The 17,718-nt window shown below is 43.8% G+C and overlaps 1 protein-coding gene across 5 annotated transcripts in view; it reads left to right on the plus strand.

Moving 5' to 3' along the window:
• ZFHX3 (zinc finger homeobox 3) overlaps positions 1 to 17,718 on the plus strand; it is a 94,024-nt gene that overhangs the window by 53,760 nt on the left and 22,546 nt on the right. For all 5 annotated transcript variants that reach the window (XM_069739107.1, XM_069739111.1, XM_069739110.1 and 2 more), the window contains exon 4: positions 3,208 to 3,442. In XM_069739107.1, the coding sequence (XP_069595208.1) occupies positions 3,208 to 3,442 (235 nt within the window). The remainder of the gene's footprint in view (positions 1 to 3,207; positions 3,443 to 17,718) is intronic.

The following is a 17,718-nucleotide window of genomic DNA, read 5'->3' on the forward strand; positions in this document are numbered from 1 at the left end:
TGTCTCTACCGGCAGCCATGTATTGTTTTAATCAGCGAGCCTACCTGCCATCTAGGGCGTCTCGTCCGAAGCCTAGCGGCTGCGCAGACTTGCTGGCGAGGGAGATGTTGTTTTTTTTTGTACAGAACTATCAAATTCTGTACTCCAGATTCCAGGAAAGCTGGGTGATGGCCCCCGTGGAAGTAGGAATGGTAGCCTCGTTGTAAACCGCTTTTCCAGAAACACTGTTGTACAAGGAGTTTTTGGAGCAGAAACTTTGAGTTTCTTCTCCTAAAAGTCTCCTTGCGTACATAGCCTACTACTTACATTTAGGCCAGTTTTTGATGAGTGAGTTTCTTCTAAAAGTCTCCTTGCGCATATAGCCTATGACTTACATTTAGGCCAGTTTTTGATGTGTTTCTTTTCCTAAAAGTCTCCTTGCGCACACAGCCTACGACTTACATTTTAGACCAGTGTTTGATGAGTGAAAGAATTGACCCTGGTTCACCTCACCAGCCATGTCGGTAGTCAATGGCCACCGGACCAGAGCCCTGCAAACTTCCTACTACCTGCTAGCATTCCTGACAAAGTCACAAAGGGCCTAATAATCAGAAGAGGTGTTGGAGATGCCGGCAGGTATGAAAAGGTTCACAGGTCTGGACTACTCACCAGATCAAGGTCCTTTCAATCTTTATGCTCTAACAAATAATGGCACATTTGTGGGACTGCATCACGGATACAAATCCTGGTACGACTGTGGGTCCAACATGCCGAACTGACTGCTTCATTGGAGGTCACACATTAAAGGGGCAATGCTCTTTAAATGGTTATTTCTGTCTCATCTGTCGCAATCATGCCGTCGCTTTATGGCTAGCCAGGACCGACCTCTGCGTTGGCGTTCGAGTAAATGATGCCCCTGCTGTTCCCCGCACAGCAGGGCTCACCGCCAGACAGGCTTATTCAGATGAGTATTGGCACTGTGTGGCCCTTTTATGCTCCGGATTGGTGAGGATCCCTGGCTAAAATTTTTATAACATGGGAATAACCCTGTAACAGTATTTAAAGGAAATGTCTCCTCTTAGACACCCGTTTAACAGTTAATTGCTCATTTATCTGGAAGCCATTACTGCAGGGGACATCTAGTGTTACAGCAGCCGTGGAGAGGAATGGCTATCCTTGTAGTGTATGGACGGTCATGCTGGTTAGCAGCTGTTCACACTGGCTCGTGGAGGGGGGTCTCGAGTGGTGACCCCCATATTGACTAGTAGGGCCATACCCCTTTATAGCTCTGCGGGCGAGGATGCCGCCGCGGCCCGGCTCTTTTATATCGGCGGTTGTAATATTTATTTTAGTTTATTCATGTTAAGACTCGCCGGCCTGCAGATTCGTAAAGTTTTACTTTTTTTTTTTTTTTTTCTTCAGTCTTCCCACCAGAATGTCATGAGTCATGTCCGCATATTTCCCCGAATATTAGCAGAGCAGATAAAGAAGAAAAAAAAAGAACCTTTTTGCACTTTCTTACTTTCTTATACCACGATTATGCAATTTTATTCTAGAAAACTTCTTTGCACCACGTGAGTTGACAATCTAAAGGTTTTTTTTTTTTTCTTGGAGTCGACCCATACGGCCATTTTAGCTGTCTTTTTTTTTTTTTCGATGGACAGGGAGGTGTCACGTGGAAATATGAGCCTTTGCTTGAGAGGAAAATGAATGATGTGCAGGGCCGTAGCCAGGAAATTCCAGGCCTGTCTGCAGGTGGTGGACCGCTGAGGATGTAACCAGCCGTACACTTTTATGGACTATTTGGAACAGGACTGGGAGGACAGCTGCTTTCACATAACTTTTTCATTAAAGAGATGGATTCTCCAGCTGAAGACTATGTGATTTATGACCTGAGGTTGTGGAGATCTGAAAGAAGCCGAGAAAGAGGCCTCTGTGCCTTTTGGGAGGGGATAGGGGGTATTGATGGTGGAGAGTGTGTATACATGTGTACGGGGCACCGCCGAGCGTAAATCAGCCCCTTGTTACTTTATTTTGTAGGGGTAGAATTGCAAAAAAATTAAAAATTACCGAGGCATTTGGCATGATGATGACGACTGCCGTTATTTTATTTTTTGGTCCTGATGGTATCCACAAAAAAGCGTGCGCGCTTCTGTCTGTCATCCCCCCGGGGGTATTCGCTGCCTTCCATCAGAATGTACTTCTGTCTGTTCTGTTTTTAAAGTGGTGCTTCAGCTAAACCGGATCAATATTTCGCTTTCCATGCGTGAAGAACCAGATGTTAGAAGTTTCCCATTGTTGGGGAGGGGGAAAAAAAAAAAATAGAAAAAGGCCTCATAAGCTTCCTAGCAATCAATGCGCTGATGGCCGCCCTTTAAAGGCGGCGGGGACGGATCCTTTTTGCCTTGCGGGGTGCTTATATTTTTGGGTTAACAGCTGCTTTTTAACGTGATGAGCCTTTAAATAGACGGTGTCAGAGTTCCCGGCCGCTTGCATTGCGCAGCCTCCTTCTGTCTGAATTTTCTTACAAGTTGCTAAAGGAACACTCCAGATATATAATCTATATTTGTTTTTTACTTATTTACTATTTGTCTTGTAATATAATTTATTAGCGAAATCCACTTCCTTCTCCTCCTGGACTGATCTCTCATTCTCGAAATTCTTAATTCATAGTGTAAAATCTGTCTAAATATTTAATACGGATTTTCCCACTACTGAGATAGATGACAGTTGGTGCTTAGAAAGTTCTATGGAACTCTGGCTCCTCCTTCCTCCATAGAGTTTTAAAAGCACCAACTGGCTAGCTCCTCCCTCCTCCATAGACTTTTAAAAACACCAACTGTCATCTCCTAGATTTTTACCCCTGAAGTGATAGTGAAAGATCAATCGAGGAGGAGAAAAAAGCAGATTTCTCTGATAAGATACCCATGTTAGAAAGTTGCCTATTTTCATCTGTACTAATGATTTATGAAATAAAAAGTTTGTGTAATCTATTTTCTGCCATGTATTGCTGTGTACATAATAAAGAGTGATGTTGCGGACGGTTCAGAAAAGTTGGGTGACTCTTCCTTTGTGACGTGCGACGTTGGCGCTGTTGGATTGCATTGATTTAATGCATTTTTGGTGCATTTTCTGGGGAAATGAAAAGCATTTCTCATGGTTTTATGTTGGTAACCTTTGTTTTCTCCTATAGACTCTCATACCCTTTGTTTTCTGTATTTTCCGCAGCACTTACAACAGCACGAGAGTGGGGTGGAGGGAGAGTCGTCCTACTACCACTGCGTGCTATGCTCTTACTCCACGAAGGCCAAACTCAACTTAATCCAACATGTCCGATCGATGAAACATCAACGCAGCGAAAGTCTCCGCAAACTCCAGCGGCTCCAGAAAGGACTTCCAGAAGACGACGAAGACCTAGGCCAGATCTTTACCATCAGGACATCTTCACCTCCCACAGAGTCCGGTCAGTTTCTCTTTACACTGTATTTGATTGCCACTATACACGTGGCGCTCACTAGGGTGTGCGTGCACACCTGTATTTATGGAGGCACATCTGCTTTTTATGTATCTGCAGATTTTCCAACCACACTAACCTTTTCCTCCATCTCCCCCTCGGGGAACTTTCTGCTAATTGCTGCAATAATGAGACTGTACAAGTATCTGGAGAGACAGACAATCGTACCCACGCTGCCCCTGGGATGCCACGCCGAGCGCAGTATTCTCACTTGTGTCTGCCGCGGAGCGTAATTTCCATTCTTGCTGCCCAGGCTCTTTCATCCTAAAGTTGAACTTCAAAGTTTCAGACAATAGAAAAAAATGCATTTGCAATCTAGAAAGCAATTTTTTTTTTTTTCACACATCAGCATGTTTAACGTACATGCCAAGAGCCGGACATAGTTGTGGGGCTTTATTGACCTGATGGAGTTCTTGTGTGACCTACATTAGGGTTGTATGTTGACCGAGGACGGATTGCCCATGTGGCCTACATTAGGGTTGTATGTTGACGGATTGCCCGTGTGGCCTACATTAGGGTTGTATTTTGGAGTGCGCATGTGGCCAACATTAGGGTTGTATGTTGACCGAGGACGGATTGCCCGTGTGGCCTACATTAGGGTTGTATGTTGACGGATTGCCCGTGTGGCCTACATTAGGCTTGTATGTTGGAGTGCGCGTGTCGCCAACATTAGGGTTGTATGTTGGCCAAGGACGGATTGCCTGTGTGGCCTACATTAGGGTTTATGTTGACGGATTGCCCGTGTGGCCTACATTAGGGTGGTATGTGACATTACATGTTCAGCTGCTGTGTCCTAGATCCTAGAAGTGACCCTCTGGCTTCTTTCAATCGGTACACGTCACTTTTAGAGTTCGTGCGAATCGACTCTCAGGACCCGTTTCATCAGTTATTTGTGACCGCTAGACAGGAGCCTTGAGAACTGCCCCGTACCTCCTCTTTTGATTAGCCGACATGGCGGACGTCATCTTTACGGAGCGACTCCCATGTGACGGGGCACCAGGCCAGATAATCAAAAAGAAAAGCTATGGATGCCGGGAGGTAGGAGGCATTTCTCGGGGCTCCCGTCCAGTGGTCACAGCTGGAACTTGTCCTGTTAATCAATTTGCACCAACTTTAATCCTTTGCTTTTTTTTTGGAATGAAAATATCGCAGTCTTCTTCATTATTCTGTACTGGGGCACCCAGTCAATAACCATATGCCACTTTTTTTCTTTTCATTTTGAAACCTGGAAGATTTATGCTATTCGTCCCAGATATACGCTGAGAAACCTGAGTCGGACACTACAAAATTCAGTGTAAAAACTCCTCTTTTTTACAGTGTGCCTAAGCGCAAAAAAAAAAGTCTACCACTCATTATACTTTTTTTACTTTGTGGTCCTTAGTCGGCGTATGCCTTCTATTACGATGCAGTGGTATATGTCAGAGCCGTCCATTGGTAGTCTACGTTGGGTAATACTCGTGACGTATACCTACAATGTACACTTATATGGTAACTTGAGCCGAATTGGCTGTATACAGACCGATCAATGAATTCTTTGCGCCCAGAAGGATCGTTAACCTCATCGGAGGACGATGTGCTATCAATAAGGGTTTAGATAGCTGTATTTCCCCTATACGGATTGCTGACCTGAACCTACAGCCTCCTAGGCATTTATTCTGCTGTCGGGTTAGGTCATGAGACCCACGTTCAGTCCGGGGTTTTGCACTTTAGGTTCGATGTTCCTACTTTCGTTCCGGATCCTTATCGCATTGTTTCCCCTTCTATCCCCAGACCTGTAGCTCTGAGGGGCCGCTGCTTCTGTGTATGGCCAGCCAAAAAAAAAAAGAAAACATGTCGGCCTGGCCTCTCACATTCCTCCAGTGAGACAGTCTTCTTAGTGGACGTATTGTTTCAGCAGATTCTGTTAATCTCTGCCGAGTCCTTGGCATCTCTTCTCTTGCACATTGCCCTCATTGTTACCGGTCTCTGAGAGTGTGTGGGGCTGCGGAGGGTGGGGGTCTATAAGGGATACTGAGCACAAAGCCCGCTCCTTGAAGGGAGCTTTTGTTTGGACAGGAAGAGGTTGAGTGTTACTGTCAGACTCTGATTCCACCAGTTGTCTCCCAGTGCCCGGGCTCCTCCTCGCTCCCCTGCTCGGACTTCATGGAGTTGACGCTTTGTGTGTGTGTGTACGTGTACACGCGGAGAGTCTGTATCTCATTAACCCCATCATTTGGGCCTTTACCCCTCTCTTTCTGCGGCCCCCTGCGTGAAGCATCTCATGTCAGTCATGTGTGCATAGAGCTCCTTCACACTCAATATGTTCCCCATTGTCTGACTAAGCTGTAACACAATAATACAGATACGTGGCTTTTCAATGCAGGGTGCCGCACCGGGGTACAAGGCTTTCCCCTATGGTCCTTGCTTTCCACGAGGCAGAAAAATGCACCGCTAGCAAAGAAACACAGTGCAGTACCACAAATTCTGACATGTGGTGGCTTTCTTCCCTTTTTCTAGCCACCGCACCACAAAAAACAGATTTATTTCATGCTCCAACGTATACCTCACAATCCTTGTCCCCACTGCGGCTCAAAAGTTAGCACCAAGTCTCACAGGAAGCTGTTTTATTATTATGCATTTTTTACTTATTTAAAACTTTAAACGGTCCATACACATCCGCCACAATGATTGACGGCCGGTCATCGTTTGCAAACTTCGAGAATGTATGCGGCTTGGTCATGGATTTTGATGCAGATGTGCAAAGCCGTAAAAATCCCCAACATATATCGACACATTGCAGATTTAGAATTTGCATCAAAGGTTCGCTGCAGATTTTTATTCATTTTTTTTTCTCTGGACGAGATTTGCTAAAATGTCATCTTTGCTGGTACTGTATTATACCGTAGATTTATCGCCTGCAAATCCAGAGGGAAAGTCTGCAGAATGTCAAAAAGCCTCCCGGAAAAATGGGTGGCATGTCGGTGGAAGGAATAAGCAACTTCCGGGGTCGGTAGAAAAAATCATCTTGGGACTGCATCGGCGTCAGAAGAAAACCTATTGGACCGCATCGGCGTCAGTGGAAGGGAAAAACATCTTGGACCGCGTCAGTGCAACAAAAAACATCTTGGACCACATCCGTGTCAGTGGAAGAAAAAAGCATCTTGGACAGCATCGGCGTCGGTGCAAGAAAAAAAGCATCTTGGACCACGTCGGTGGAAGAAAAAAGCAACTTGGACCACGTCGGTGGAAGAAAAAAGCATCTTGGACCATGTCGGTGGAAGAAAAAAAAGTATCTTGGACCGCATCGGCCACGTTGGATTTATTTTGGATCATTGATGCAGCGTGAGCTTAACACCAGCCCAAAAAACTTCCATCAGTCCCGATCAGTGTTTTCAGTGATCGGTCGAAAGGCGTCATAGAAAAAGAACAACACTGGTTTGTTACGCTTGAAATTGGCCACTTTGCCCGACTTTTATCTTGTGTATTGGTGGCCTTAGGGATGATCATGTGCTACTTTGGGGGGTTATTTTTAAATAAGCGCTTGATCTCCCAGTTTAGTCTGCCATTTCGATGGTTGGATCGTTGATCCAATAGACAATTGATCGGCCACATTACCGTATGCATGCGGCCTAAATTTACGAGAAGCGGTCCTCAGCAGTGGAAGAAGTTGCGTCTTCTTTTTGTTCCTTTTGGCTGCCGCCCTATGAACTTGCTGCTGTTGGGAGTCTCCAGCCCTCGTGCTGCCAAGACGGTAAGATGCAGACAGGAGGAGAGCCGGCTCAGGAATCTCAGCAATGCCATGGCCTGTTTCTTGTTTGCTCTCCCCTGCTCCGAGCACAGTGACTTGGAAGAGGATATGAAAGTCTTCATCCTCCCTCAATTTTGTTTTTATTAAAGAGTTTGCCGGGTAATTCTGGCTTCTATTTAACTTGCCCCCGGCTGTGTGAGCAAGGGCAAGGTTGGGGTGGGACGCAAAAAATCCTTCAAGAAAGATCCAGCTTAGGTTCCTTTTTTCCGTTCATTTATTCTTTTTTTTTTTTTTTCATTCTGGAGGGTGAGCGATAAGGAAATGTGGTAAAGCATCTCACCCTTTATCACCTTTACCTTTTTTGTTAGCAATTTGTTATGCACAGTATATGATTTATATCTCACAAAAGAGGATTTCTAATTACCGTATCTCATTTGCTCATCACATTCTTGTACCAGTCGGTGAGATGGTGCCAGGAGGGGTGTGTGGAGCAGGTTTCACCATCGCTTATTTATCTCTCATATCTTTCGGTTCTGAGCAACTCCACCAATATTTACATGTATATGTGTGCATGTTTTATTATTTTATTTAGGGATTTTTCAGCATTTCCATATTTTTTTTCTATATAAAAAGAGAGCCATTTACCATATATTTGTATTTATAAGTTGTATTTTAGAGGATTATTTTTATTATTGATCAACAACTATGTTCTCAATGAACCCAAAAGACTCATAAATATCAAAGCTTAATATTTTTGGAAGTTGTTTTTTTTTTAGATTTGGCGATCTTAGGAGGATATCTGTTTGTGCAGGTAACTATTACTGTGCAGAATTATTAGGCAACTTAATAAAAACCAAATATATTCCCATCTCACTTGTTTATTTTCACCAGGCAAAGCAATATAACTGCACAAAATTTAGAAATAAACATTTCTGACATGCGAAAACAAAACCCCCAAAAATGAGTGACCAATATAGCCACCTTTCTTTATGATGACACTCAGCAGCCTCCATCCATAGATTCTGTCAGTTGCTTGATCTGTTTACGACCAACATTGCGTGCAGCAGCCACCACAGCCTCCAGACACTGTTCCGAGAGGTGGACTGTTTTCCCTCCCTGTAGATCTCACATTTTATAAGGGACCACAGGTCCTCTATGGTGGTCAGTTCAGGTGAACAAGGGGGCCATGTCATTATTTTGTCTTCTTTGAGACCTTTACTGGCCAGCCACGCTGTGGAGTAGTTGGAGGCATGTGATGGAGCATTGTCCTGCATGAAAATCATGTTTTTCTTGAACGATACCAACTTCTTCCTGTACCAATGCTTGAAGAAGTTGCCTTCCAGAAACTGACAGTAGGTCTGGGAGTTGAGCTTCACTCCATCCTCAACCCGAAAAGGTCCCACAAGTTCATGTTTGATACCCGCCCATACCAGTACCCCACCTCCACCTTGCTGGCGTCTGAGTCGGAGTGGAGCTCTCTGCCCTTTACTAATCCAGCCTCTGGCCCATCCATCTGACCCATCAAGAGTCACTCTCATTTCATCAGCCCATAAAACCTTTGAAAAGTCAGTCTTAACATAAAACGTCAAGACTGGGCCAAGAAATATCTTATGTTTCTTGTTCAAAGATGGTCGTTTTTCAGCCTTCCTTACCTTGGCCATGTCCTTGAGTATCGCACACCTTGTGCTTTTTGTTACTCCAGTAACATTGCAACTCTGAAATATGGCAAAACTGGTGGCAAATGGCATCTTGGCAGCTTCACGCTTGATTTTCCTCAATTCATTGGCAGTTATTTTGCGCATTTTTGCGCAACACGCTTCTTGCGACCCTGTTGGCTATTTGCCATGAAACGCTTGATTGTTCGGTGATCACGCTTCAAAAGTTTGGCAATTTCAAGACTGCTGCATCCCTCTGCAAGACATCTCACAATTGTGGACTTTTCAGAGCCCTTCAAATCTCTCTTCTGACCCATTTTGCCAAAGGAAAGGAAGTTGCCTAATAATTGAGCACACCTTATATAGGGTTCTGATGTCATTAGACAACACCCCTCCTCATTACAGAGATGCATATCACCTGATTTACTTAATTGGTAGTTGGCTCTCAAGCCTGAACATCTTGGAGTAGGACAACATGTATAAAAAGTATCATGTGTTCAAAATACAACTTGCCAACACTGTGCAAAACCGGCAAATATACAGTTTTAGTGGGGGTCCTGCACATGTATGTAAAGGCAGTTGAGGCTTTTCGTTCAGTTCTTATCAGGAGCAAAATTAGTAAAGTAAATTGCTAAATTTCTTCTCTTCCCAATTGCAGCTGATTTCTGAAACATCAGCTACATGTAATCCACCCTCATGTATTTATCACATGTCCACTAGTGAGAACAGATAGATTGGTAGGAGATGGCTGCAAAAGTCATCCCCAGACCAGAGGATGTTGGTCTTGACCTCCACGGATCCTCATGGAACCCCAATCTTACGTTCTGCCCACCCCTGAGCTAGAAGACCACGCCTTGGAGGAGTTTACACAAATCCGCTCTCTGTCTTGTGAAAGTGGATTACATTGGCAGAATCGGCCGAGCAGTGGACGGACACCCACCAGTGGTGGATACAGGGCCTGAAATCACCCGACGAACAGGCAAAACTCTCGTTCATCGTGTGCAAGCTTAAAAATCACCATTCTCTGTAGCACATCGCTCTGTGTCAACAGGACACGTGCTGCGGAATACGTAACATTCTATGTGCACATTCGTGAGTAAAGGGCCACCGGTCGGCTTGCATGTAGCCTTATCTACTGCCAATCACGACGGGAAATCTGCCTTTGCGCTTTGTGTCTCGTGTCACATCCAACCAGAGGAGCAGCACTTTTAGACCTAATACTATCTAATAGACCTGACAGAATAACAAATCTGCAGGTGGTTGGGCATTTAGGAAATAGCGACCACAATATTGTGCAGTTTCACCTGTCTTTCACTAGGGGGACTTGTCAGGGAGTCACAAAAACATTGAACTTTAGGAAGGCAAAGTTTGAACAGCTTAGAGATGCCCTTAATCTGGTAGACTGGGACAATATCCTCAGAAATGAGAATATAGATAATAAATGGGAAATGTTTAAGAACATCCTAAATAGGCAGTGTAAGCGGTTTATACCTTGTGGGAATAAAAGGACTAGAAATAGGAAAAACCCAATGTGGCTAAACAAAGAAGTAAGACAGGCAATTAACAGTAAAAAGAAAGCATTTGCACTATTAAAGCAGGATGGCACCATTGAAGCTCTAAAAAACTATAGGGAGAAAAATACTTTATCTAAAAAACTAATTAAAGCTGCCAAAAAGGAAACAGAGAAGCACATTGCTAAGGAGAGTAAAACTAATCCCAAACTGTTCTTCAACTATATCAATAGTAAAAGAATAAAAACTGAAAATGTAGGCCCCTTAAAAAATAGTGAGGAAAGAATGGTTGTAGATGACGAGGAAAAAGCTAACATATTAAACACCTTCTTCTCCACGGTATTCACGGTGGAAAATGAAATGCTAGGTGAAATCCCAAGAAACAATGAAAACCCTATATTAAGAGTCACCAATCTAACCCAAGAAGAGGTGCGAAACCGGCTAAATAAGATTAAAATAGATAAATCTCCGGGTCCGGATGGCATACACCCACGAGTACTAAGAGAACTAAGTAATGTAATAGATAAACCATTATTTCTTATTTTTAGGGACTCTATAGAGACAGGGTCTGTTCCGCAGGATTGGCGCATAGCAAATGTGGTGCCAATATTCAAAAAGGGCTCTAAAAGTGAACCTGGAAATTATAGGCCAGTAAGTCTAACCTCTATTGTTGGTAAAATATTTGAAGGGTTTCTGAGGGATGTTATTCTGGATTATCTCAATGAGAATAACTGTTTAACTCCATATCAGCATGGGTTTATGAGAAATCGCTCCTGTCAAACCAATCTAATCAGTTTTTATGAAGAGGTAAGCTATAGGCTGGACCACGGTGAGTCATTGGACGTGGTATATCTCGATTTTTCCAAAGCGTTTGATACCGTGCCGCACAAGAGGTTGGTACACAAAATGAGAATGCTTGGTCTGGGGGAAATTGTGTGTAAATGGGTTAGTAACTGGCTTAGTGATAGAAAGCAGAGGGTGGTTATAAATGGTATAGTCTCTAACTGGGTCGCTGTGACCAGTGGGGTACCGCAGGGGTCAGTATTGGGACCTGTTCTCTTCAACATATTCATTAATGATCTGGTAGAAGGTTTACACAGTAAAATATCGATATTTGCAGATGATACAAAACTATGTAAAGCAGTTAATACAAGAGAAGATAGTATTCTGCTACAGATGGATCTGGATAAGTTGGAAACTTGGGCTGAAAGGTGGCAGATGAGGTTTAACAATGATAAATGTAAGGTTATACACATGGGAAGAGGGAATCAATATCACCATTACACACTGAACGGGAAACCACTGGGTAAATCTGACAGGGAGAAGGACTTGGGGATCCTAGTTAATGATAAACTTACCTGGAGCAGCCAGTGCCAGGCAGCAGCTGCCAAGGCAAACAGGATCATGGGGTGCATTAAAAGAGGTCTGGATACACATGATGAGAGCATTATACTGCCTCTGTACAAATCCCTAGTTAGACCGCACATGGAGTACTGTGTCCAGTTTTGGGCACCGGTGCTCAGGAAGGATATAATGGAACTAGAGAGAGTACAAAGGAGGGCAACAAAATTAATAAAGGGGATGGGAGAACTACAATACCCAGATAGATTAGCGAAATTAGGATTATTTAGTCTAGAAAAAAGACGACTGAGGGGCGATCTAATAACCATGTATAAGTATATAAGGGGACAATACAAATATCTCGCTGAGGATCTGTTTATACCAAGGAAGGTGACGGGCACAAGGGGGCATTCTTTGCGTCTGGAGGAGAGAAGGTTTTTCCACCAACATAGAAGAGGATTCTTTACTGTTAGGGCAGTGAGAATCTGGAATTGCTTGCCTGAGGAGGTGGTGATGGCGAACTCAGTCGAGGGGTTCAAGAGAGGCCTGGATGTCTTCCTGGAGCAGAACAATATTGTATCATACAATTATTAGGTTCTGTAGAAGGACGTAGATCTGGGTATTTATTATGATGGAATATAGGCTGAACTGGATGGACAAATGTCTTTTTTCGGCCTTACTAACTATGTTACTATGTTACTTAAAGGGATTTCTTAGGACAACACCTTTACAGTTTGCATCTGCTGGATATAAGGGGGGTGTCTATATTAGTTTTTTATGAACTAATAGGAATGACGGGCGCGAGTTACCCCTTTAATTAAGGAAGCTAATCACACAAGTGTTTCACAGACGCAAAGTACTTTATATCCGGGTGGTGAAAGCTGCTTTTATTCCTGGTGAAATAACGTGGGAAAATGGCCGCCTCGTCCATGTAGGATTTTTTTTTTTTTTTTTTAAAGGCTACTTTTTAATTATAGTTTCTGTGTCTCCGGAGCTTCAGTCTGGAAGAATGCAGCCTGCTCATGTACAAGTGGGACAGTTGGTTCACCCTCCTCCTTCCCTCTCCCATGTCCTCTCCCCCACCCCCCACCCCAGTCACTCATTTCGTCTCCCTGCGCAAATTGAAAACGACTAACCTTGTCATATTTAGTGCACTGCTCACAGCCGCTGCCTTCCAGGGCTAATCAGGCACAAACATATTCGCAAAGTTGCTAAGCTCTGAGCTGTCTTCTAAGCATTAAAGTGTCCTGTCTGCCTGGGAGGTCACTCCTATCTTGGCCGTGCCGCTCATGGACGGCCAGTAATATTGATTGATTAATGTATAAAAAGCACCAAATCCATTTGCTTCTATGAAACGGAGCAAAGTGCATTCACTCGCCTGGAATTTTCACCTCATCCTTTTGTTTTGAAGGACGCGTATATTCCGATATTAATATGCCAACAGGATTTTTTTCATACTTCTATTTTTATGCTTACTTTAAGTCGTGCTGTTTTTCCATTAATTTACGCTTCAAGAATTTGGCTCGTTTTTTGCTTGATAATTTTTAGACACTAGAATAATTGCCAACAGATTTTTTTTTGGGGGAAGGGAGGGGTATACACAATCCCAGTCTGATAACTTGTGGATCGGTTGTGGGGGAAGAAGTGACCGATCCTGAGGACAGGGCCCTGGAAAGGAGTCAATTCATTGTCTGTGGGACTGTGGGGGGGAAAAAGCCCAGCGCTGTACTCCACTATGTCCAGCAGTCACGTAGACCATGAAAGGCGCAGAGACGGACATTTGATTAGTCTGTGGTCCTATATAGTGTCCTTAATTGGGTATTCCCATTTTGTAATGTGATGGGTTATCGCCAGGATATAGTGTCACCTTGGTTGGTAAGGGTCGAACCTTTGAGACCCCCACTGATCTAAGGACTGTAGGAGCTGCAACGCTTATGTAATGTTGTGACCCCTTTACCGTTTGGGGTCCTGCTGCAATTTCCTGCACAGCCGAGTTGATAGGACCACATCGATGCAAGGAAAATGTTGAAGTAGATGGAACTTTAAACCATTGCTGTGGCCCATTAATTATCAGAATTGATAGAAGTCCCAGAAGTCATTTTGCCGCCACGGTGGTGTAAAGCTAAATCCCCTTTTAAGGGTAGGTGCACACTTTTTCACGGGGTGTTATGGAGCCGATCCGTGTTGAAACACACCTAAAAAGTCGCCCAACAAAACATTTGAATGGCTCCTCCTATTCCTTTTTATTCTAAAACCACTTTGCCTGCTAAATGTTCAGACTTTTAGACATTTTTTTTACACTTCAGGATTTAAAAAACACCCGGTGGAAAAAATAGAGTACAGGTCATTCTTTTCATGCGGCTCCTGACGGAAAACGCTCTAAACCAGTCACTGTCCAGGCGAGAGGATGCAAAAAACACTTGCATGAATAAAAAAAATCTCTGCAAAAGGGGTATGTGCACACGTCCAGGCTGGACTAGGGGAAAAAAAACGCTAAATAGATGCTAAAAACGAACATTTGCATTTATGTGAACAAACAACAACTTGCTGGTCAGATTTTCAGTTTTTGGCACCTTTTTTGACCACAGTAGTGAGAGGACCATTCTTCAGGAGTCTTCCATTTAGAAGGTGCTCACTAAAAAGCCAAAGACGAATCAAAAAAACGCTCGGCGGAAAAAAACAAAGATGTCGAAAGACACTTGATGATAAAAGACGCCAACGCGTCCGGAAGCGTCTTTCTCCTGAAATTCCTGGCTGATTAACACTCATCTCAAAGATGTTGTGTGCACATATCCGAAAATGAAAAACTGAAAAAGCTCCTCAAAGAAGTTGCGTTTCCTGAAGGTTTGCTTTAGAAAATGTGTGGTTCTTGACAACCTAAAAATAAACTCTGTGCACATAACCCAAGTTTTCCTTGTACAACGATGCCCCAGGCCACCGGGTCTGGAGGGAAAAAAAAAATAGTGATGCAGACAGTGTCAAATTAGCACTACAACCCTTTCTTTCTCAGGATCATTGTGGTCAGAGGCCAGACCTTCACCAACCATAAAGCCATCGCACATCCTGGCGATATGGTATTTTGCTTAAAGCTGGAAATACCTAAAAGGGTTTTCTTGTAAAACCTTTAATTGCCCCCCTTTCTTATATACACCTGTATTATTTAGGGTCTAGGTAACACTTCTGGCATGGAATCATGCATACAGATTTTGGTGAGGTCTCCATGTCAAAGCCAGATGTGGGCTTAACAGGGCCTTGAAATCTAAAGGAAGAGTTAATACTTCTACTCTCTGCCAGATCCACTTCTGGTTTGGGCTCGAAAAACTGCTTCAAAATCTTTGTGGGTTTCCAGTCTAAGGCTATGTGTTCACAATGTTTTGTTGAAAAAACGGAACGGAAACTCTACAAATTCTCCACAAGACAACAAAAACGTTTCAAAAACTTGGAGGTTCTGCTCTGAAAATCCTGTGTGCACATACATTTTAATAAGAGGAAGCATGTATAACCAGGATGCCCACCTATGTTTTTTCGTTTTCATCATCCTGTGACCTCTCCGCTTTCGCAAAGGCCTGATTTAATGTATGCCGCCAATTAGCTGATTGTGAGAGCAGCCGGGGAGAGGGCATCCACGACCGTCACCCTTTAGATCTTTTGCCACGTTTACTGGATCTCACAGTATGGAACAGAAAAGTGAATTTTCTCCTAAAGCCTTAAGTGGGGAAGCCATGCTAATTGTAAATCAATGCATCTTAAAATGTGCCATTGATCTGCAGTTAGAAGTTAGAAGGGAAACTGTAATTACTGCCTGATCCAAGGGCTTTTTATTCTTGGGTTCCCAGCAAAATAAATAGATGATGCCCGATTTCTTCATTGAAGTTGTCCTTTTTTTACATTTTCTATTGTTTTTTTTCTATATTTTTTATTTTGCTTTTTGTATTCTTTTCCTGCATTTTTTTTGTCAGTCACCAATTGACGTATGGAGGAACCATATAGTTAACTTGCAGGTTTTCTTTAGCTGGAAGCCACCTGCGTGGAGCTATGCTGGCATTCCTTGGCACCGGCGTTCATTGGGCACAGTCGCGCTGGCAGTCCCGCTTGTCCCTCATACATTTCGCCCTGTCACAGTCTCCTAACAAGCTAGGAACAAGTGGCAGCTGCTGGCTGGAAATTGATTTAATTAATTGCTATGCCAATAAGCTAGCTCGTTACGTCTGCCATTGGTTAGGAGGATGGCTAACAAGTCCACTGATCAATGGAGCCAATAAAGGTTTTACTCATTAATGAGCAGAGCACTAATTACTGTTATCCGTTGACCAATTAGGCTTAGTGGTTCTTATGCTAGTGTGCGCGCTTACCGTTTAGCTTACAGTAAAGAAACGGTTGGCTGCTATGGGATTGATAACAAGGGCACTGTGCCCTTGGATGGGTTATTTGTCAGAGTGGGCAGCTCCTGGGGCGCAAGGAGGACGCCGGGGTCGTGCACTGCACAGGCTCCTACGCTCAATGTGAAGCATGGAATAGTTTGTGTTCTGGCGTATGTGATGAATAATCCAATTAAATCACATTACCAGCAATTACAAGGCATCTTTTTGATAGGTTCTTCAGTTTCTTAATAATGTCTTGATCTGGGAATAGAAGGTGACAACAAAAAGTGGGCAAAAGGGCCAGTTCAAGCGAGCATAACTCATTGTATGGTACTTCGCACTGACCAATGTAAAAGCTGGAGAAGGAACCTAACCTTGGTCTAAGAACTCCAAGGTTACGTTCTTGCATCCACTTCCCGGGTTGCTGTTTCGGAGCTTTTGCGCCACTAACTGCATTCATAAGGTGTAGGCTTGAAAGTATAACGTTAAGGCCCCCATGCACATTAGATAAACGACGTCTGAGCCCAGTTTTAGATGACAGACTAATGTGTGTGGGTGCTCTTCACTCTCCCCCGAGTGAATTAAGGATCTGACTTGTCCAATTTCTGGACGGTCAGCAGGGCCGGACTGGCCATCTGGCAAATGCCAGAAGGGCCTGTCTGGTAATGGGCTGCCTTGTCTGCTACATTGATAACCGAATCTGTCTTCTCAACAAACCCATACTGTTAAGAGTTGTGATGGAGCACAAAGTATTGGTTTTGTAGAAAATCTTCCTTTCCTCCATCCAGGGTAATATATTCCATCTGGTTCTTGGGGACGGGGACAACATGGGCCTGTGTGATTTCAAATGCCAGGACTGAATTTCAGTCCCAGTCCGTAACTGACGATCAGTCCTTTTGTTCTCTCGATAAGTCTCTCTCTTAGTGATTTCTGGACGGTCAATCGTTTTGTTCTCTGCCAGAGAAGTCCGATATGTCTCTCTCATAGAGCACATAGGCGCACTCCCGTACATAGAATGAGTCGGGAGAGATAGCTGCCAGCCAAACAATTGGTCAAACCTTCATTTTGCTGACCAGATGTCTATTGTGTGTACGGTTCCTAAGGATGAGCCCCAAAATTAAGCAACAGGACTCTGTCTCCGGGCACTTTTGTTTGAAGCCTGAGTGTGTACAATACAAATAAGATGGGGTTTGTTTTTTTTGGTAGACTTGTTCTTCCTTTTTAGTTTTGATGTTTCTTGACAACTTGTCAGAAGAAAACAACTATCTAGATGATGATGACCCTGTCCTTCCACTTAGGATGGGCAGACTGATCTATCTCTTGTGGTGTATACAGTAGAGCGCCTGCTTACATGCAGCCATGACTTAAGTGGATGTGCTTTTGTGCGCTGTCTATCAGGCAGAACGGTGTGGGTGGCTGGCGAGTACCAAGTGCTGCAGGCGGAAGACTGAAGATGATGGAACATATGAGCTTTGATGGAGTTAGAGAGTATTGAGGCTCCGGACTGGGATTTGTGGCGAGGCGGTTGCAATTCTGCAAGGTCTCGGCAGAGTCCCCTGGAATCTGCTACTTCTCAACTTGTCTGCTCCTTCCCGTATTGACCTGGTCAGACCCCTTGTGAGCTCCCTAA

Source organism: Ranitomeya imitator, chromosome 9, assembly GCF_032444005.1.
Source record: "Ranitomeya imitator isolate aRanImi1 chromosome 9, aRanImi1.pri, whole genome shotgun sequence".
Classification (NCBI taxonomy): domain Eukaryota; kingdom Metazoa; phylum Chordata; class Amphibia; order Anura; family Dendrobatidae; genus Ranitomeya; species Ranitomeya imitator.